The following is a 22,313-nucleotide window of genomic DNA, read 5'->3' as shown; positions in this document are numbered from 1 at the left end:
CAAACTAAAAGACACAATAATAGTTTTATAGTTTTTAAGCTGAATCGGAAATGGTATATGGATATTTATTCTGAGTGGATAAGGTAACCCAAACTATACAGTATCAAATACTAAGGGAAAATATTGAGAAAATGAAAGCTCCCATTTTTAAAAAGGCCCGTAACGTTCAAAGTTTACTACGCCGTGACTTCATGACATGTCCTGTTAAATCACTTGAAATTGATACCAATTTACAATATTTTTATATGAAATTTTGATGATCATATCTGAAAAGATTCTTTTATATTATTTATGACTTTTTGCTTGATTATGTCGTCAAATATATTTTCTGTGCAACAAGTCCGCGTAATTTTTGAACGGCCCTCGTATATATATAATTATATATATATATGTCCAAATAACTGTATCTCACTTCCATTCTCAATGACCGTGTAGTGTAGGACAGCGCCGCGAGAATTCCATCGGCATCGAAAGCAAGTTTTTTAAACTTGCCTAGATGGCCGAGCGGTCTAGCGCGCTGTTCCTGTACTGCTAGGAGACAGATTCCGTAGGTCGAGAGTTCAACCCCGGGCTGGGGCGGAAGTGGGTATCCTTATAAAAGTGAATTTCTTTGTGCTTTCTGTATTAATGTTTCTTCACTTAGGGCAGTTATGTTAGTTTAAGAGTTGGTGTAAAATGTGCTTTATATATATATATATATATATATATATATATATATATATATATATATATATATATATATAGTTTGTATATCAGAATACAATCTAAGCGGACATCTTGATATTTGTGGCCGGGAACAATTTTCTGATTTTTCTGTTTTACCATCTTTACACAGACAAAGTAGTACAAAGCCAAAGACAAGAAAAAGAAATACTTTATCGAACTGTTAAAACCGTCATTTAATAGTTCACTATAGACACTTTCATATTTAATGTATAACATTTGTATGCAGCTACATTGCTATGTTCCTTTGACTTATTTAATAGTTTCCTCTATAAGTATTGTGTCGTCATTGCATTGTTAACGTTACCACCAGGCAACTGCCTTTTTATATATACTAACTTACTTATGACGACATAAGTTGTAATGAATATGGCAGATAAAATTTCTGAACTTTCTGTGTGTTTCTATTCATTTTCAGGAGTTCTAACAAATCTCTAAATACAAATAACAAGAATAAATTACTACATCCTATTATCCAAAAAATATTGCAATGTCAGAATATTTGCAGGATGCAGCCTTAATTTACCATGGTATGGTTTTAAATGCATTTTTACGAAAACAAAAGTCGCCCGCATGGCACAGTGGTTAGAGCGTTAGCTCTAGAGACGTGATGTATGGAGTAGATCCTTGCGTCGCGGGTTCAAGTATGCATTAGATCCTTGCGTCGCGGGTTCAAATCCACTGCGGGACGTGGAGGCCGGTCCTTCGGATGAGATTGTATAAACCGAGGTCCCGTGTCGCAGTAGGTGCTGGCAACGAAAAAGATCCCTCACTGCTCAATGGCTCTGAGTGCCGAGTATAGTTCAAAAATTTGCAGCCCTCCACCGGCAAGTGATGTCGTCTCCAAATGAGTGATAAATTCTTGAGACGGACATTAAACAACAAACGAAAAAAAAATTTAAATAGCCATGCAAAATAACTGATCATTCATTTACATTAAAAGTCAAAATATAGAATTATCACTCTACTTTTTTTTTATCATGTATAACTGAGCAGTGTTTTGACAGAATTGCACAGAAATTCCTTTTTTTGGTAAACATGGCAACATCATTTATCAAATTGAAAAGAAATCTTTAACCTGAATTCTGTATCTTAACATTGTCTACTTATTTGAAAAGTGTTTTCATAATCAAATTAAAATTATAGATCTGAAGTACCATTTTGCAAATAGAACAGAGAGGCGGATGGACATTTCTCCATCGCATAACCTCTTCGAATCTTTGAAAACTAAAGCTGAAATTTCATATAATTTATTAGGAACTGATCTTGCAATCAAAATTCATATATCAACGAGCAAACCGTACGAGACAAGCTACTGATAGAGAAAATTGATGACACAGGGATTTCACAAAGGGATTTCAACAACCTTAAAGTCAGCATTTCGTATATTCTCATTGTACATGTAATGACATTGCTAGCAAACCCAACTCTGTGTTGTATTTTGACTGACATATCTCATAACAATTGTTAGGCCTTTGTTTTAACTACATTTGACTACGGAATGTTCCGTAGTCACCACCTTCCAATTGAAACAGGTAGATGGAATGGTACTCAAAGAAGTGAAAGATTCTGTAGCTTATGTGATAGTAATCAGATAGGAGATGAATATCATTATATTTTAGAATGTAGTGCTTTAAACCAAGCGAGGAAAATTTTTTTGAACCCAACATTTTGTTCTAAGCCAAACACTATGAAGTTTTGTGAAGTTATGTGCCAAAATGATGTTGATTCTTTGAAAAAATTATGTACATTTATTACTAAGATTAATAGTATGGTCTGTTCTCCCTAGCTAGCTTAATTAATCTCACCTTTTGCTTGACCCACTGTATTATATGTATATATGTTTTATATGTTTATGTACCTCATGTAACCATTTACATGGTTTTTGAGTGAATAAATTGAATTGAATTGAATTGAGTCACCTGATAATAACAAAGGGCTCGCGGCGAGTGTGACCGGTGGACATGGGATGCTCCCTCCTTCTAAGCACCTAATCCCACCTGCAGAATTTTCAGTCCATGTTTTATGCCCTGTTCAAATTTTATTGTTTATAGTTTTTTTAAGATGGATCTCTGTTATCTTCACTTTGTTCGTTCCCCTTCGTATTTCATGTATTTTTCTCTCCATCTTTTCTTGCAGTATGCTTCAAAACCAACAGTTGAAAATCAAAAAGCTCATCTGTTTACTTTTGGGATCCATAACTTGAAAAATATAAGCACTTATATATTTATATTATTGTGTAATTTGAAGATATTGTTCATCATAATATTTTAAATAGTTTATCAATTTGACATTACTCATACTATTATAATGTCATGTATGTGTTACATTCATATATGACATGCATGTACTTTTAGCTTTTCTTACATAAGGGAAACAAAAAATGCATTCATTTGTAAATAAAAGCGAAGTAAAACAAAAGTCCTGATTAGTAGCAGTAATGCTAATTTATGTTATTTTTGCATAAGAAATAAAACAATTACATATTATTTATTGAATAATACTGAAAGAGTAATGTTGCAAACAACTCTTCAATGTTTTCAATGAATGTATAGAAAAAGATTACTTAATATAATAAGCGTTATATACACAAATACATAACAATAATTATAAAGCACACAAACAAAACAAAATCACTTTTAAAAATGAAAAATCAAATGAAATAATGAAAAATCCGCAAAAAGTGAAAAGATTAACAGGTATTAAGTTTTTATACTGATATATGTATCAAATAATAAAGAAACAAAAATATTCTATTCATTCTCAATCAATATTAAGGAGAAACAAGAGGCCCATGGGCCACATCGCTCACCTGAGCACAGTGGATAGGCAAAAGCACAAATCAGTTCAGTATTGAAAAGATTCGGGGGGGGGGGCTTGAAATTTAAACTACCTGATGATGCTTCCATGTCAAAATAACAAATGGCTTTGTTGTACTTAAGAAGATTTTAAAAAATTTTTCTGATATATTCCTTTGTAAAAATTTGATCCCCCCTGGCTCCTCCCTATCCCAGGGGTCATCATTTGAACAAACTGGAATCTACACTACCTGAGGATGCTTCCATATCAATATGACTAAACATAGCTTTTCTGTTCTTGAGAAGAAATATTTTTTCTCTATGTTCTTATGTAACATTCGATCCTCCATTGTGGCCCCGTCCTACTCTCGGGGGTCATCATTTGAACAAACTTGAATCTACACTACCTGAAGATGCTTCCATATCAATATGACTAAACATAGCTTTTCTGTTCTTGAGAAGAAATATTTTTTCTATGTGTTCTTATGTAAAACTTTCTATCCCCCTTTTGGGCCCCACCCTACCCTCGGGGGTCATCATTTGAACAAAATTGAATTTACACTACCTGATGATGCTTCCATATCAAAATGAGTAATCATGGCTTTGCAGTTCTTCATCAGAAGAAATCTTCCTACATATTTCTATTTCAGACTTTGATCCTCCATTGTGGCCCCACCCAACCCCAGGGGGGCAACATTTGAACAAACTTGAATCTACACTACCTGAGTACACTTCCACATAAATATGATCAATCAGGGCTTTGCTGTTCTTGAGAAGAAGATTTTTAAAGATTTTTCCCATATATCTCTATGTAAAACTTTTATCCTCCTTTGGGGCCCCACCCTACCCCCAGGGGTCATGATTTGGACATACTTAAATCTACACTACCTTAGGATGCTTCCATATCAATATGATCAATTAGGGCTTTGCTGTTATTGAGAAGAAGATTTTTAAAGATTTTTTCTATATATTTCTATGTAAAACTTTGATCCTCCATTGTGGCCCCGCCCTACCCCCGGGGGTCATGATTTGAACAAACTTGAATCTACACTACCTGAGGATGCTTCCATATAAATATGACTCATCATGGCTTTGCTGTTCTTGAGAAGAAGATTTTTAAAGGTTTTTCCCATATATTTCTATGTAAAACTTTGATCCTCCTGATTTGAACAAACTTGAATCTACACTACCTGAGGATGCTTTTATATAAATATGACTCATCATGGCTTTGCTGTTCTTGAGAAGAAGATTTTTAAAGGTTTTTCCCCATATATTTCTATGTAAAACTTTGATCCTCCATTTTGGCCCCACCCTACCCCCGGGGGTCATGATTTGAACAAACTTGAATCTACACTACCTGAGGATGCTTCCACATGAGTTTCATCTTCCCTGGCTTTGTGGTTCTTGGGAAGAAGATTTTTAAAAGATGCTATTAATTTTTCACTAATTCTTTATTATCTCCCCTTGAAAGAGGGCGTGGCCCTTCATTTGAACAAACTTGAATCCCCTTCACCCAAGGATACTTTGTGGCAAGTTTGGTTGAAATTGGCCCAGTGGTTCTTGAGAAGAAGTCGAAAATGTGAAAAGTTTACAGACAGACGGACGGACAGACGGACAGACGGACTACAGACAAAATGAGATCAGAAAAGCTCACTTGAGCCTTCGGCTCAGGTGAGCTAAAAATATGAATTATCAAACTTCAATAAGAAATGTGATACTTTCTTAATCAGTATTTTTTTCTTTACATTGTTGATTAACAGAAATAAGGACTTATTTCATGTACATGTACATAACATCATTAGAATATTTTTAAAAATAAAACAAGCAGCTCTTCTAAACTCAAATATGTATTTGTAGAAAAATATCATAATGTCATTATGAGAACAGTTTAAGAAGGCATATATAATTAATTAATTTGTTTTTTTATTTGCACAATAGATTGGATTTTTCAACAGTGGACTTACAATTAAACCAAACATTAAAAAAACCTTCGCTATACTTCGTATTCTCTCAGTAGATAATACTGCAAGAATATCTAAATGTAAACACAATGGAAGACTAGAAACATCAGATTATAGGTAAGACAGATCTAAAACATGCAAAAACAAGTGAACAAGTCCACACATATAGAGGTATATGCAGATAGAAAAGTTAACAGCTACATAAATGTCAGGATACTGCAGATTATAAAAGTAAGAAATCGTAAAAAAAAATTATTTTAGAGACAAATTGTCCACACAAATATATAGCACTAAAATCTTTTCACACACTTTTCCCACCGATACTTCTGCATGATTCTTCATCACTATAAAAATTTTCATCTGGATCTACATTTTCATTATCATATTTCGCTGTCTGAGTACTTTCAAACCAACCATTTTGAAAGTTAATTGAAATCATTTTTTCCACAAGCACCTCACTAGAATCATCTGTGGGATCTATCACGCTAGGAGGGTGGAATGTAGGATCACTATGATCCTCTGGACTTGGACAAGGTCTAGGACCTGGATAATCATCTGTTTCGGAGTCACCGTAGTATCCAATGACTTCTGTTATACTGTCGCCCTTAACTTCACTTTGGTAGTTCTCCTCGTACATTTTTCTTATCGTCTGCTTGTCATTTTCAGGCAGGCTTTCAGCACTGTCCAGCCCAGAATCATTTGAACTCTCTGAGTCCATCCTTCTTGGAAATCTTGCTTCGTGTGCTTTAGCTTTCTGTATCTTCTCATCTAGCGCTGCTCCCTCAACTAACTGTTTAAAGTCATTTACAAATGCCAATCCGACATCCTCCATTTTGGTCTTATGCTGCCCCAATTGGTGGATGTGACATAGGAATTCTTGAAGATGCTTCATCAGTACATATTCTCCCCCAGAATTAAGTTCCGTAATGGTGTGTTCTTTTTGTGTGTATTCAAAACGGACCATTATGAATTTTCTGTATTCCGACGGATTGTTTAAGCGAATACAAGTCTGATTTAATATTGGTATAAACAAATCTGCTAATGGACTCCCTTGAAAAATCTTACTGTGTTTAATATCATTGGATTTCCAGTGTTGAAATTGTTGGTAGGCTGTAAAAGAATTAACAACCACAGTGTAGTCTGCCTGGTCCATGGAATTAATCACCCACCGGAATTTGTCCTGCATGATTTCCGACATGCGCCACGGTGCGAAGATGACATTACAGCGACAGTGTTTCTCCATGAAGGATGCAAATGCTTTGACGACTTCTTTGTGGCATTCATGATCCTCAGCATACGCCAGAAACACCGTCTTAAGCGGCAAAACACGTCCATTGACTGTCAAAAAAGTATTTGTATTTTCATATTAAACAACATTACAGAAGAATATAGTCTGATTTCCATTAAGGAAAGGAGTTCAAAATAAACATTGGCTAAAAATTCCAATTGTAAGCCTAAATGATATTTGTGGCACTGTTTTTTTTTTTAAAAAAAGGTTGCGTGCAAAATATAAATTGCGCATATTATTGTAAAATTTCTTTCTTAAAGTTATTTGTATGAAGCAGTTAATGGTAACTATGTTAAATAAATATTGCGACTTTTACCTTTATTAATTTATAAAATATGGACAAATACAAATGGTGTCCCCGTTTTTTATGTATATCTTGTTTATTCATTCTTAATTGTAATAATCGTGTGCATGAAAGAAAAAAATAATTGAAAGACAGTAATTGGAATAAACTGTACAATCCCTTTCACAAAATAGATATTGCTACATTAATGGAAAATCTTAATGCTATTTTTAGAATGATTGAAATTAGTAAATGATCTTTTTCTGGAAACTGTATTGTTTTTATCAATTTATTCCGCGTAAAAAATAATCTTGGAAATAAAAAATATACTTTCATCCCCGCCAGCTTGGTGTAATTATATAGGAAAGTGATTCAGAGATACTGAAACCGTAAAATATTTTGAAAAGCTTATGAAGGATGAATGATGGACACTCGGCAGCAGCACGAAGAATAAAGCCACTAAGATAATTTGTCATTGAATGTACCTCTAAGAATTTCGTAGTTATCCTTTCTGAAAGTAGGGTTATCGTTGCCATTGATATGTTGTGGTTGCAAGTTTGTATATATTTTTTCAGTGGTTTCAGTATTTCCTCCTACAATAAAAAAAAACAGAATTCACTACATGTATTACAAATAGAAATATCGCACAAAATCAAGGTATTAATTCCAAAAATTTAAATGGCACAATGTTTAAATTTTATTCTCCTTTAGCACCTGTCAAATACAACCAGAGACACCTGTCGTTTACAACTGTAGAAAGACGTCTGATCTATGGTGATGTATAATACATAAAATTGAAACGCTCTAAATCAGAATTAAATTGTTGATTTCCTTTTCATCCAAAATTGTTATTGACAGATTTGTGTTTGTATGTAACAGGTGTCCATGCTTAGTTCATTTCAAATTGCTACAGGATTTTGATATTATCAGTGACTTGTGAAGAAGATCACGTTTTATTCTAATAATTTGAATAATCAATGTAGTCTATATATGCTTTAATGAAAAAAAATATCATTTTAACACAAAAAGTATCCTTTTGATCTGATATATTATCTATCCAAATTATACTACTTTCTTAATGCCTATCGAAATAATAACATCATTCAAATAGAGAAAAAAAATATATTTTTTAACATCATCTTTACAAACAGACACACTCTACATACCTGTATATTTCTTTCTCCATTGGATTGTAAAGAAAGCAATGATAAGAACAAGGATAAGGCCTAACACTGATCCGAGGACAGCTGCAAGTACAGCATTATCATCCGAACTTGGTGTTATTGCTGTGGATTCAGTATCTGTTAAGGGAATAGATTCTGTTGTGACTGATGGAGCCTGTACAGCTACAGAGAGAGCTGATAAGAAAGCTTTAGATAGAAAGAAAGTTCAAGTGCAAGCACAACTTTTATGAACGTAATCAAAGATAGTTAAACAATCATTTTTCTTATTAATTCTTTACATATCATGTCCATCAACAAAAACGACGAAATGATTGATTTCAAAGTTCTTGGTAACGATCAATGAACACAATCAAACCAAATAACAGATACTTATCAATCGATGTTTCAATTACTGTTGTTCGATAATGAGAAGTATCTTGGAATTTTAATAGATTCAAATAATGTTGATTATTTCAAAAATTCAGTGGAATAAGATGTTAAGGGCCACAATATGTTAATGGTCTTTTTTTAAAACGAAAACTAGATATGGTAAACCTCATTCAGTGAAAATATGACAAAAATTCAAGGTTATCAGTTATGTGTCTGCATCTCACTTTCCCATGAAGAATATAAAGCAGAATTAAATTGTTGATTTCCTTTTCATCCAAAATTGTTATTGACAGGTTTGTGTTTGTATGTAACAGGTGTCCATGCTTAGTTCATTTCAAATTACAACAGGATTTTGATATTATCAGTCATTTGTGAAGAATATCACGTTTTATTTCAATGATTTGAATAATCAGTGTGATGTATATATATGCTTTTATGAAAAATTATCATTCTGACACAAAATGAAAATATCCTTTTAATCTGATATATTTATATGATATATGATTGGCAATACTTGTAATCAAATTAATTCGGAGGAAAGGAATATACAGACATGTGAGGACATAACTTTTTATAGAAATTGAAAATAAAATTACTTACTATGTCCCAGAGTAATTTCCTTTGTTACTGTGGTGGTGCAGGCTAAACAGGCTTGAAATTCATTTCTGCACAGACATAGATTCCTATCGTTGAAGTGTTTATCGTATGGTATAACCTGTTTTACAAATATATGAAAAAAATCAGTTCTGGACCCGATGGCATATTTTGAATTCTATAGAGTTTTGCAAATACCAAATCTGGTGTTTGTGCCTGTCTAGTATGTAAAAGTTGATATTTTCCTTTATGGCTTGCAAATTCATCTATCTGATTGTTAATTATAAGATTTTTGTAAATTGCTCAACATGTACCTCGAAAGAGATTCGAACACCAATTAACTAATATATCAAACGTAAACAATTCTTTGGGAAAATATCTTTTGAGTTCTTTATTAACATGATGTAAAATACATTATGCCACTAACAGGACAAATTACAGTGTAGATAAAAAGTACATGTACGACTTAGATCTTTACTATAGACCCTTGTTTCAATAAACATTATCTGGTAAATACCTATTTTAATTTTATGTATCAAGTATAATTACATGTTTTTTTTCTTACTTTAAATATTATATGTATGGGCAGGGTTAACTTGTGGGAAAATGAGAAAAACAATCACAGACCAAATACCCCTTACCTCAAAAAAAAAAAAAAAAAAAAAAAAAAAAAAAAAAAAAAAAAAATTCAGACATACTTCTTTTACTGCAAGTTTTGAATGTATTCTGATCGTTATAATGCCCTTTTTATAGTTCGGTCGTATTCTGACTGTTATGATTCTTATCAGACGCTAGGCTACTGTTTTATATTAAGTTTGACTACATATTATTAAGTTTGCCTGATTATTCTAGAAGGCTCATGTCAGGTATGACCCGGTCGAGAGGGGATGCTTACTCCTCCTAATTCACTTCAGGTGTCTCTAGGGGGTCAGAATTTTTGCCATCTATGATTTGTATTGTTTACAGGATTAATGAAATTGATCACTGTTCATTATTTCTCAATTTTTCATTAATATGTAACACTCTGTATGACTAACCTTAACTAAGAAAATTCAAAGTCAGCGCGAACTTATCATTAATATGGAGACTAACAGGCATGGACTTCTCAGTACTGCTTACCTTTATTACATATTTTCCAGGTGAAAGTCCTTTAAACACATGGTGTGGTCTCTATAATAATAAAAAAGAAATCACATTCTCAATTACAAATTTCATTTTTTTCCGGTACAAAATTTAAATTTATTGCCTTTAAGACAAATTTTCAAGACTAAGCTGACTTACTTCCTTGGGTAAGTTGAGAGCAATAATAGGTTTGGAGTTATTGACTTTATGTAAGCTGACAGTGTACTCATTAAAATTGTACTCCGGGGGTCCCAAAGCAAAACTCATCTCAAGGTTATTGAAAGGTCCTGAGCTGTTTGTAGTCGTTTTGTAAAATATTGTTGTTACCCATTGACTTGATGGTGTTACAACGCTACCTGAAGTAAGTAATATAAATTGCGGATTTGAAATACAAATGTATGCCTTTGTATACAAACTGAAAGCAAAGGCGTACTGACAGACAGATTGAGAGAAAAGCTTAGTTTGAAAATTTGTTATACATTACCAAATCGCATATTAATGAAATTTAAAATACCGCATCCTCCATTGGGAACACAGACGCTAAACTCCCCGTTTTGGACATTTTCGGTTACGTTGAGGTATCGGTCATACTGGGAAGGTGCAGGGGGAAGGCTTCTACTGACCAGAAAAACAATGGGCGGATCTGCTGGGGACATTGGCCAAATCTCAGTCCAAAACCCAGTCTAAATTTTAATGCAAGATTTTATCAAAAAAGGTTACTTGCTTCTCTCCAAAGCATTTTATTTACAATTCAAAGCACAAAAGGAATGGTTATTTTAATATCTTGTTATATTAAAATTTTGCATGGTTACATTCTTGTCTGTGAGTGTTCAATTTATAATATATATTAGAGACAGAAATACAAGCGGTTTTTATTATACTCTCAATCATGCATCAATGTTAATATATCGATAAAAAAATACTTGATTTTTACTTGCCTTAACCACATCATTATATGTCAATTTCTGTGCAGACAAGTCAAATATCAAACAGCCGTATTTCATATCTGTATTATATGTGTAGATAAGTTCAAATCCTTTCAAAACATCAAAGCTTCCTGAAAGTTCCAACAGAACATAAATATTAATTGATCAAGAGGAAAATGAATCACATCGCTCACCTGGGTCATTAGGGTCCTGCTGTTTTTCATCGGCCGATTTATTCACTATATATTCCTGTGTAAAACTTTGATCGGCTATTTTGGCCCAAAACTACCTCAGACGGCAACGATTTGAACAAAACCTAGGAAGCTTCCATATCAATATAATCATACCATGCCTTTGCTGTTTTTGAAAAGATTTTAAAGATTGTTTTTTTTTTTTTTTTTTTTTATAAATTCCTATGTAAAACTTTGATCATCCATTGTGGCCAAATCCCATGGGTTCATGATTTGAACAAATTTGAATCTACACTACCTGAGGATGCTTCCATATCAGTATGACTAATCATGCTTCTACCGTTCTTGAGAAGGTGTTTCTTTTATATTCCTATGAAAAATTTTGATAGCAAATTGTGGCACCGGGTGTCATGATTTGAACATTAAATTTTGAATCTACACTTACTGAGGATGCTTCCATATCAATATGATTAATTATGCCTTTGCTACTCTTGAAAAGATTTTTCCCCCTTTGTATTAAAATTTTGATTGTACACAGTGGCCCCATCCTATTTGATGATTTGAATTTGCCATGATTTGAATTAAGCAAATTTGAATCTACACTACCTGAAGATGCTTCCATATCAATACGATTAATCATATCTTTGCCTTCCTTGATAAGAATATTTTTAAGGATTTTTTTCCTATATATTCCTATTAAAAAAAATGGCCTGTCCCTTGTTTTTCAATCCTACCCTCAGGGGTCATGATTTGAACAAACTTAAAATTACACGATGAAATGAAAATTTCAAGTAAGTTTCAACTGTTCTGGCCCAGTGCTAGTTGTTCTTGGTTCTTGAGAAGAAGATTTTTAAAGTCTTTTCTTATAAACCTATATAAAACTTTGATTACCTATTGTTGTTCCATCCTACCCCTTGGGATCATGATTTGAACAAACTTTCATCTGCACTATGTAATGAAGGTTCTTAGGATGAAGATTTTTAAAAGATGTCATTAAATTTTCACCAATTCTTGATTATCGCCCATTGAAAAAGGTTCTACCCTCCATTTGAAAAAGAAATTGAATCATCTTAACCCACAAATACTTTGTAGCAAGTTTGGTTGAAATTGGCCAAGCGGTTCTGGTGAAGTAGATGAAAATGTGAAAAAGTTTACAACTACGAGGACGCCAACAACAAAGGGAAACTTTCGATCAGAAAATGCTCGTTTAAGCCTTCGACTCAGGTGAGTTAAAATCAATATTTTTTTTTTTAATTCAGAAAAGTATAATGTTAATTTTGCTAAACTGTCTCTACTATGAGTAATGATTATATAATTTACTTGACGACTTAGTGATGAATAAAAAAAAGTGAATTTTATTTTCAACGTTGTATTGAAAACAAGAGGCCCAAGGGCCTTAACGGTCACCTGAGCATAATACAACAATTCAGAAGTTAAATACACTGATAGATGAAGCTTTGTTGCCCTAAAGCAAGAGAAGTAGGAAGATCAGGATCAACAAAATAATTAGTCTAGTATTCAGTATCAACTCATAAATTAAGTTCTAATCTGTCCCCCACTTAACACCATCACCATGCAGACTATTAACAAACTATTAGTGCTTCTGTACTATTTTTAAACCCATATTAAGACCTCTAGCATTGACCTCTCTTATGGTCTTTGAAGAACTTTTAGTAAGATAAGTTATTTTTGTCTCAGTTTTATTTATCCATTACTTACAGGTCTACCTGATTATGAAAACTAAGAAAGTACTTTTTGAATTATACGATAAACATTCTTGCATAATTATTTTATTCTATTAACCTTTCAAATACATTATTTACAGTGATTAATTATCAAAGGTGAATGGAAAAGGGGAATAACTTCCGTCAGTAGAATACAAATTAATAGAGCCCGCCCAGAACCAGAATGCTTAGACAAATGGTCCAGATGTTCAAAAATCTGGTAGAAATACGCTTACTTATATCATTTAAACTTTTACTCAGTTTGCTTACGATATGCCCAGAAGCCGAGAAGAATTTCACAGGTACAATGCATTTTCACTACAGATTCAACAAAGCCTTACCCTAACACAAGAATCCAAGACCAAGGGTCAAGAAATTTACAGATTTGGAAGAGTTACCCTCACCATCATAACTATGGACTTCAAAGAATTAACACTTTTCTACTATATTATCACCCCCCCCCCCCCTTGTTATGCCAGAACCCCTGACCCTAGGACCACAAGATTTAAAAATTCTGTTCGAAGCTACCATTTTCATTATAGCTAAGCAATTTATTTATCAGCTCAACACTAAGGAGCAGACAGGATTAATTAATGATTAATTAATAGAATTAATGCTTTTTCACTATATAATCAATAGAGCCCCCCCCCCCCTCAAGAACCCCAAAAACTGAGGCCATATATTTAACAATTTTCGAAGAGGCATCCTTGCCTATCATAATCATGCACTTAGTTTGTTTAAATAATCTCCAGTAGCAGAGAAGAAAATTTTCAAAGAATCAATGCATTTTCACTATATTTAATCAATAGAGCCCCCACCCTAACACCAGAACCCCTGACCCTGGGGCTAAGGAATTCACAATTTTTGAAAAGGCATCCTTATGCATCATGACCATGCCCTTAGTTTGTTTAAATAAAACCCAAGAGCAGAGAAGAAGATTTTCAAAGAATTAATGCATTTTCACTATATAATCAATAGAGCCCCATCCTTACACCAGAACCCCTGACCCTGGGGCCATGAATTTCACAATTTTGGAAGAAGCACTCTTGCTCATTATAACTATGTACTTAGTTACTTTATTTAATACCCAGGAGCAGAGAAGATTTTCAAAGAATTAATGCTTTTTCACTATATACATGTAATCTATAGAGCCCCGCCCTAACACCAGAACCCCTTACCCATTGGCCATGAATTTCACAATTTTGGTAGAAGCACTCTTGCTCATTATAACTATGTACTTAGTTACTTTATTTAATACCCAGGAGCAGAGAAGATTTTCAAAGAATTAATGCATTTTCACTCTATAATCAATAGAGCCCCACCCTTACACCAGAACCCCTGACCCTGGGGCCATGATTTTCACAATTTTGGAAGAGGCTCTCTTGCTCATTATAACTATGTACTTAGTTAGTTTATTTAATACCCAGGAGCAAAGAAGAAGATTTTCAAAGAATTAATGCATTTTCACTATATAATCAATAGAGCCCCATCCTTACACCAGAACCCCTGACCCTGGGGCCATGAATTTCACAATTTTGGAAGAGGCACTCTTGCTCTTCATAACTATATACTTAGTTACTTTATTTAATACCCAGGAGCAGAGAAGAAGATTTTCAAAGAAATAATGCACTTTCACTATAGGATCTATATAGCCCCACCCTGGGGCCAGAACCCCTGACCCTGGGGCCATGAATTTCACAATTTTGGTAGAGGGCTCAATGCTTATTACAATGATGCCAACAGTTTGAATGTCCAGGAGTAAAGAAGAAGATTTTTAAAGATTGCATTATTTTTGGTGGTTTTAGCCCCATCCCTCAGGCCCCAGGGGGGCAGGGACCATGAAATTCACAATTTTTGTTTCCCTTTACCCATAGATGCTATATGCCAAATTTGGTTGAAATTGGTTAAGCGGTTTCAGAGAAGAAGCTAAAAATGTTCAAATGTTGACACATGACGAACGCCGACGGACGAGAACGGATAGCAATAGGTCACCTGAGTGACTTAGGTGACCTAAAAAAAAAAACAAAACAATAAACCGTTTTAAAGGAATGAAATATTTTACATATGAATCATCGACCTCTATGGAATTCATTATTTTTCCCTTATGTAGTTGTTTGAAACTTGGTGCAAACTTTAATACCCACACACCTGTGACTGGTGACATTAGTGTCACTCTAAGTCCTGTGTAATATTTCCTATTTCCGATGAATTCTCTGCTAAACACTTGAGTTTCCATTGATGCTGGCTTCTCTGGGAATCGGTTATCCTCTGATACCCTGTACAGGTGTGGAAACGCTGTGGCGGCTTTTGCAGAACAACCTTTTAAAAATTTGGAAATACTTTAATTTTGTATTAAAAAAATACATTCGACCAATATCTATCCCCTATTTTATTGATTTTAGATTCGAAGTTAAAAAGAAACAATACACATTCTCATTTTAAAGTCAAAATAAATCATAATGGGGGGGGGGGAGATTTTAATAATTGATAAACACAATCTTTATGAAAGATTTCTAACAAGCTTAGCATTGTTAAACATTAAGGGTGCAACGATAAACCGTTTGACGGTATAAAGCGGTATATTTTTCCGGTAGACAGACATCTCGGCCCAACGACACTTCGGCCCTAGACGTCTGACACCTCGGCCCTGACAGGTCGGCCTAAGATTATTGACACGTCGGCCCATATAAAAGACACCTCGGCCCAAGTGAAATTTTATGATAGAAAAAATTAATCGAGTGTCTAAATTGTTAATTATTATTATCGATGTAATTATTCTTTCTGACAGTTAATTAAAAGATTTTTTAAAAAAAGTCAGGGGGGGGGGTCTATAATAGAAAATTTGTTAACTTCCCTAAGCAAATCAGATCAGCACGTCCTTAACTAACATCTATCTCTTGTGAAACATCCCTAATATATACACTTATGTGGAACTATAATATATATCAACATTCTTAAGATCTTGACTTTCTATAAGAATTGCCGGAAATTTATCGTAACATTTTGCATTATTTCTCTGACGATCTGAAACATCTGATTTCATTGTTTATACTTATATCAGTATAAATAATCGCATAAAAAATAGTTTCAGTATCTAAAATTATCGCATTATTGCTCTGAACTTCATCGTATGTTTCATCATGTTCACAGTCATTGATTTAAAATCATAGTTTGCTACAGATACTAAAAATTAAAATAAAAAAAATCAGGGCTCGAACTAGTTTTTAATGTAAGTGGAATTCTTCAGAAATATTTTACGGGATGAATTTGTCCGTCAAATTCTGATTCTGGGCCAACCGTGAGTTTTCCTCTTATTGTTGAACCCAGATTCATAAAACCTCCAATAAGCCAACACGCGTTATAGTTTTAGTACTTTTATATAGAATCAGCATGGAATAAACTTTTACATGAGTTTGGGAACCATCAGCACCGAAGGTCTGATTCCAACTGACTATAATTTTTAACAACAAAACATATATACTGAACAAAGAAAGAGTAAAATAATAGGATTAACAAAAAGTATAAAGAAATCAAGTATCAAACGGTTATTGAGAGCTAGAATGGTGACATATTAGCAGCATGTATATAATAGAATAAAAGTAGATGAAAGATTAAGTGTCAATAAATATAAATAGAAGTCAATTAGGAGATTAACTGTCCATCTTTGACTATGCCTCAGGTAGGATTAGGGCTGTGCGGAATTTATAGAATTTGTCACATTTGCCGAAATATACGAAAAGTTTATATAACAATTTATGCAAAGTCCGAAAAGTTAATTAACACACTAATATACAATAAGTCCGAAAAGTCGTATTTTACACCGTAACAAATACATGCTTGTAAATGTTCTCAATTAACCTTGCTCGAAATTATTCCCTCATTGTCGCCAACATTGTGGCCAATATTATTATGACACGCACTGAAGGCTCCAAAGGATGTGCCGCGGCATCTTGTTTGTTAGCACTTTTAAAATTATTATTGTCTTTTTATTCCTTGATAATCGTCAATCATGCAGCTTGTGGAAGGTCTTTTTATAACTAAAAATAATCATGATCGTTTACTTTTTTCCAGTCAAAATTTTATTGAAGTCGCAGATTGAAAATATATAATACTTCCTAATAAAACTTTGCTTGGGCCGAGGTGTCTTATGTATGGGCCGAGGTGTTTAAATTTTGAGCCGACCAGTCGAGGCCGAGGTGTCATTGGGCCGAGATGTCAATGGGCCGAGGTGTCGTTGGGCAGAGGTGTCCGACATTCATTTTTCCACGGTTCAATTCACGATACGCTAAACTGATACCGCGGTTCGGTTCAATCGGTCCAGAATTATCCGAATCGTCCGTTTTGTTTCCTTTTTTACAATTTCAAAATGGCTTCCGCGCTAAACGTGAGGTCGCCGATAACGCATTTATAACGTAAGTTAAACTCATCTCCAGCATCTTACAGACCTCAGTTTTAACACGGAGAAGGACTTATATTATATGATTATGATTATAAGTTATAGATGTTAAGACAAATGATAAACCCAATCGATCTAAACGTATTCTTTGGTAATACCAGAGACATATGGTTTTTATATGTCTCTGGTAATACACAATATTTCATCACGTGTGTATTTCGATGAAAATTCACTGTCTTGTTGACTAAAATGTGTTAACACGAGAAATATGACAACTGGTTTTCTACGTAAATAAAAGGAATAAAAGAATGAATGTCTTCCTTTTTCATTCCAATTTAAAAGGAAGATTATTAGGAAAGGTCCCCGTAGTTCCCTGTAAATGTTCATCATTGGTTTAGAATATTGTCAAAACTCAAAGATCTACCTAACAATCCAATTCAAGTGTTAACAAAATTTTATTTTAATTATTAAAAATATGAACATTTTATATAACCCTGTCAAGTTTTAAAAAATATGATGACAAACTTGAAAGACTTTTTAACCTTGTCATGTATCGTGATACGTATCGTATCGTGAACTGAATACCGTGATACGTATCGTATCGTGAGGTTAGTGTATCGTTGCACCCTTATTAAACATTGCGTCTTTAAAATTGTATATGAACTTTTGTGCAAGCCTGTAAATCCAAGAATTAAAATATTTTTCGTGTGTATTGACCTCGAGGTCAGGTGAACCCGGAAGAAAATGGACTTGGCCGGGTGCCGATTTCAGACGCCTACTTACCTAGGTATGTCGTAAATATTAAAAAAAAAAACAGTGAAGAAGGCAATTAATTATTGATAAGAAGGAGAATAAATTTTAAAAAAGTAATACCTGACGTGAAATATTTCAGTTGCTTATAGATTCAAATACCCTCAATTTAACGGGTTCAACAAACATGCTCTCTCTCTCTCTCTCTCTCTCTCTCTGCGATACTTACCACTCTTACTTATAAAATATACGAAGCAGGTGATATTGGGCTGCAAATAAATAAATATATAAATTTAACAACTAATTAATTAAAAGTATAAGAAATAAATATATAAATAAAAAAATATGAATAAATTATATAAATATTAATACATGCAAAATTAGTTATGCATGATACCTGTATACCTATGAAAAGTGTATTATTTCTACATGCATCTATCATCTATGATATATTCATTAGGCAAAAAAGAAAATTGATCCATACATTCTTAAGATTTAGTAGGAGTGTTTTATTATAAATGTCAAATGCCATGGTACTAACTTCATATTTGTTTCATCCTATCATTACCAATGACAAGAAATGTTGAAGCAGTTTATTTTTTATTAAATGTATTCTGCTTGAAACATTTATTTTTTTTTTTTTTTACAATACTCAGCCTATATATATATATATACTATGGTAATGAAATAAATCACTACCAGTATTACTGAAATAGATCTCTTTCATTTAATTATTAATAAAATATTTTGCTGAGTGGTTATAGAGATATCCATGGAGCACAAAATGATGTTCTTAAAAATCGCCGAAATAAATAAATACAACGAAACAAAAACAAAGAAACAAACAAATAATTCTGAGAGACATTGTGTTTTTATTTTGATTTTTTTTAACTAATTCAGTAAATTCTCATTGACATGAAGTAGACGTTGAATTGATAATTTGTGAATTTAACTATTATGCACATATGTCCTGAATTGACAGAATTTGAGCGTGTGTATCCAAGAAAACTCAAGTTTTCTTGTGATGCATCATTTGTTTTAACTAAGAAAACCATTTTACTAACTAATGAAAATGTAGGAAAGTCCTTAAAGGTATAATTATTTTTTTCAAATAAGGAAGAACTATTTTTCCACAGTTCTCTTGTACTTATAAATGTTATCCACTGAACTTCACAGTATTTTGTGCATACTTCAGTAACTTTTTGAAAGTACTCAGACACTTAAAAAGATGCGCTGACTCGTGGCTACATATCTGTACCGAGAAAAGTGTGCTCAGTTTGCGGTTAAGATCAAGTAGTCATATCAAGTGAGAAAAATTAAAATTGCAAATAGCTTGTATATGATGGTAATGTAAATATTATGTCATATTGTGTCGGTGAAAATGAAGTGGAGAGTATTAATTTGGTACAAATGAGGTTGAAATATTGTCTTCGTTCAGATGGTTATGATTATGTAAATGGAGGGTTTATGACAAATTATTAATTATCAATGGCTATTTCTATGACAATTATTTATCAATCTATATTTCTGCGTATTTGTTCAATTCATTTCATTGTTACTGAACAGACACAAATTCTTTAGAAATAAACCCGCTCTCCAACTGAACAAAAATCTAAGAATTATTCTACCTGGATCCAAAATGTTTTACTCTAATTTTCATTCGAGCAGAAGAAACATTTTTGAAATAACAGACTGAGAAAGTTTTTTTTCTTTAGTTTTTTGATTTCAAAATGAAAACACATTTTCCTCTTTAGAATATGACAGAAAATGGACACACTCCAAGCCATTTTTAATTTAAAACTAGGACACCACTTCTTATATCTCTTTGTGTTTGTCGTTTTTGCAAAATGGTGTATTTTTTCTCGCACTCTTCAATTTTAAGTATGCTGGAATACTTACACGAGGAAGTCATTAGAAGAACTTTGAAATGAGCAAACCAGGCGAGTTCTGGCTATACATTATCTGTGTCACATAAGAGAACCCAAGTCCTCATTTCTGATTCATCTCCAAAGCTTATATTTCTACTTGATAAGTAAATTATTTCTTTTGATGAGTCTTCCTTATTGTTTTGTGTTTACGCTTCAGTATTCTGGGTTTTAGTTAATTCTTATAACATTTCTTTGTAGTACCAGTTAAAAAAGAGGAGAAAAAAAAATCAATTTTTTCCCAAATGAATACGGACACAATCAAAATAAAGCTTTTCAAAAGATTAAATCCGTATACATCTAACAATAATCCAGGGTTACACCTGAGCTCTAATGGAGACGGAAAATTTAAACAGGGTGTAAAATGCAAAGCAGAAGAAAAACCAAAATCAATTTACAGGTTTTTAAAACTGGTAGTCACGTTTCATACAGTGGAAAATAGGGACATGTGTATATATAAATTCATAGTGTTTAAACTGCTGGGGCTATCGATCTCTGTCAGAGATTATTTTTGAAAATTTAAATTTAACCGTCTTTCCATCTCTTCAAAATCTATTACAAAGTCACCTATAGTCAGAGACCTTGTTGACGGTTTGGGAAATCTACTAGATAGAGATAACAAGCAGTTGTGCTTAGTGACTTTATATAAATGCTTATCTGAGACTTCGTTGAAACTTAATGCGTTTTATAAACTGATACATTACACGAGATAATATTTTACCGAACCCTCGGGCTGAGGGCCTTTAAAATGACATCTTATGGAATGTAACTGTCAAATTAAGGTTAAATCCATGTTTTTGTAAACACTCATAAAATTCAAAAACATGTACAGTACAGCGGTTTCCTTAACTTAAGAATTTGAGAATAATTATTAGTTCTTTTTCTTCCGTGGAGGAAGATTTCATACTTGATGCACAGACATTATCAGAGACAATATATATATATATATTTTAATGCTACATACTTAATCTAAATCAAACGTAAATTTCAAGTTCAATTTTTCACACATGAATTAACAGAACAAATTAAGAGCTGACAGAAGGATGAAAAGTTGCTCTACTTAACATTAAAATCCATTACACTTGGTCGAGGTCATAGAGCTTAACAAAAAATGTTAAAATTTCGTTTTTAAGAAATTAATTTCACTGAATGATTTTTGATAATAGAGCATGCAGGTATCTTTATAATTAAATTAACTTTTTATCACATGAAAAGTTGACTCTTAAAACTAATTTCATTTATACATGTTTCAAATTCTAACCACATATTATTTTTACCATAACCACAGGTAAATATTTCACCTCATTCATTTAAGCGCATGTGCTCTCTCTCTCTCTCTCTCTCTCTCTCTCTCTCCATACAAATATACTTACATTAGAAGAACAGGTCTTGTTAAACCCGATTGTGACTCCATTAACTTCCAAACTTTCGGTTCCTGATTTTGTTAGTATCAACGTAACACTTAAATAGGCCACAAGAAGTGCTAGTTCAAATTTATTTCGCATTGTAGACATCAATGGTTTCTAAGCCTTTAAAAACTGAAGTTTTAGATTTCAAATTCCCTACAGCGAATTTGATATCAGCATGCTAGTCACGGTAAGGTAAAATACTTCTTATCACCCTGTAACGTGTTTATGTCTTTCCGAACTGTCCCGTGTTCTTCGTCATGTTGTCAATTTGTAAACAAAGAGTACTCGTTCCTTATAACGTTAAAGGTACGGGCGCTTACGAAATTTCCTGTGCGGAAATCTACACTTAAGGGCATTCGTTTTCATAAACTACACATGACATTTTCATGAATGAAAGCTATAAAAGGATTGAATCATTCAATATTGACTTCTTTTCAATCATTTCTGTTCATTATCTTTGTGATTTTGATTAATGGTTTTATTCTATTAAAGTGCAGTGTAATTGATCTTGATGCTCTTTGTACAAGGATGTTATTGATATGGGATATATTTCATATGAAACAAATGAACAATCTTTATAATTCTCTACAATAATAACTGTGTAATTCAGTGTAACATCCATATTTTAATTATTCCTTTAATTGAATATTATAATCAATTGTAATTGAAG

General features: G+C 33.0%; 1 protein-coding gene across 1 annotated transcript; it reads right to left on the bottom strand.

Moving 5' to 3' along the window:
• Positions 1-5,652: 5,652 nt before the first annotated feature.
• On the bottom strand, positions 5,653-21,790 carry LOC133187469 (uncharacterized). The gene is made up of 11 exons (XM_061322859.1): positions 21,608-21,790; positions 18,539-18,578; positions 15,312-15,482; positions 11,261-11,379; positions 10,837-11,005; positions 10,482-10,678; positions 10,320-10,370; positions 9,207-9,321; positions 8,220-8,411; positions 7,539-7,646; positions 5,653-6,820 (listed from the first exon to the last, which is right to left on the bottom strand). Exons 1-11 carry the CDS (start codon positions 21,746-21,748, stop codon positions 5,784-5,786), a joined length of 2,340 nt encoding a protein of 779 aa, XP_061178843.1. The 5' UTR covers positions 21,749-21,790; the 3' UTR covers positions 5,653-5,783.
• Between the last annotated feature and the right edge of the window lie 523 nt (positions 21,791-22,313).

The sequence above is a fragment of the Saccostrea echinata genome, unplaced genomic scaffold (genome assembly GCF_033153115.1).
Source record: "Saccostrea echinata isolate AGI-Se365-2 ecotype Australia unplaced genomic scaffold, CSIRO_AGI_Sech_v1 ptg000015l, whole genome shotgun sequence".
NCBI classification, from domain to species: Eukaryota; Metazoa; Mollusca; class Bivalvia; order Ostreida; family Ostreidae; genus Saccostrea; species Saccostrea echinata.
The sequence above is the reverse complement of the archived record's forward strand: the minus strand, read 5'-3'. Positions and strand labels throughout refer to the sequence as shown.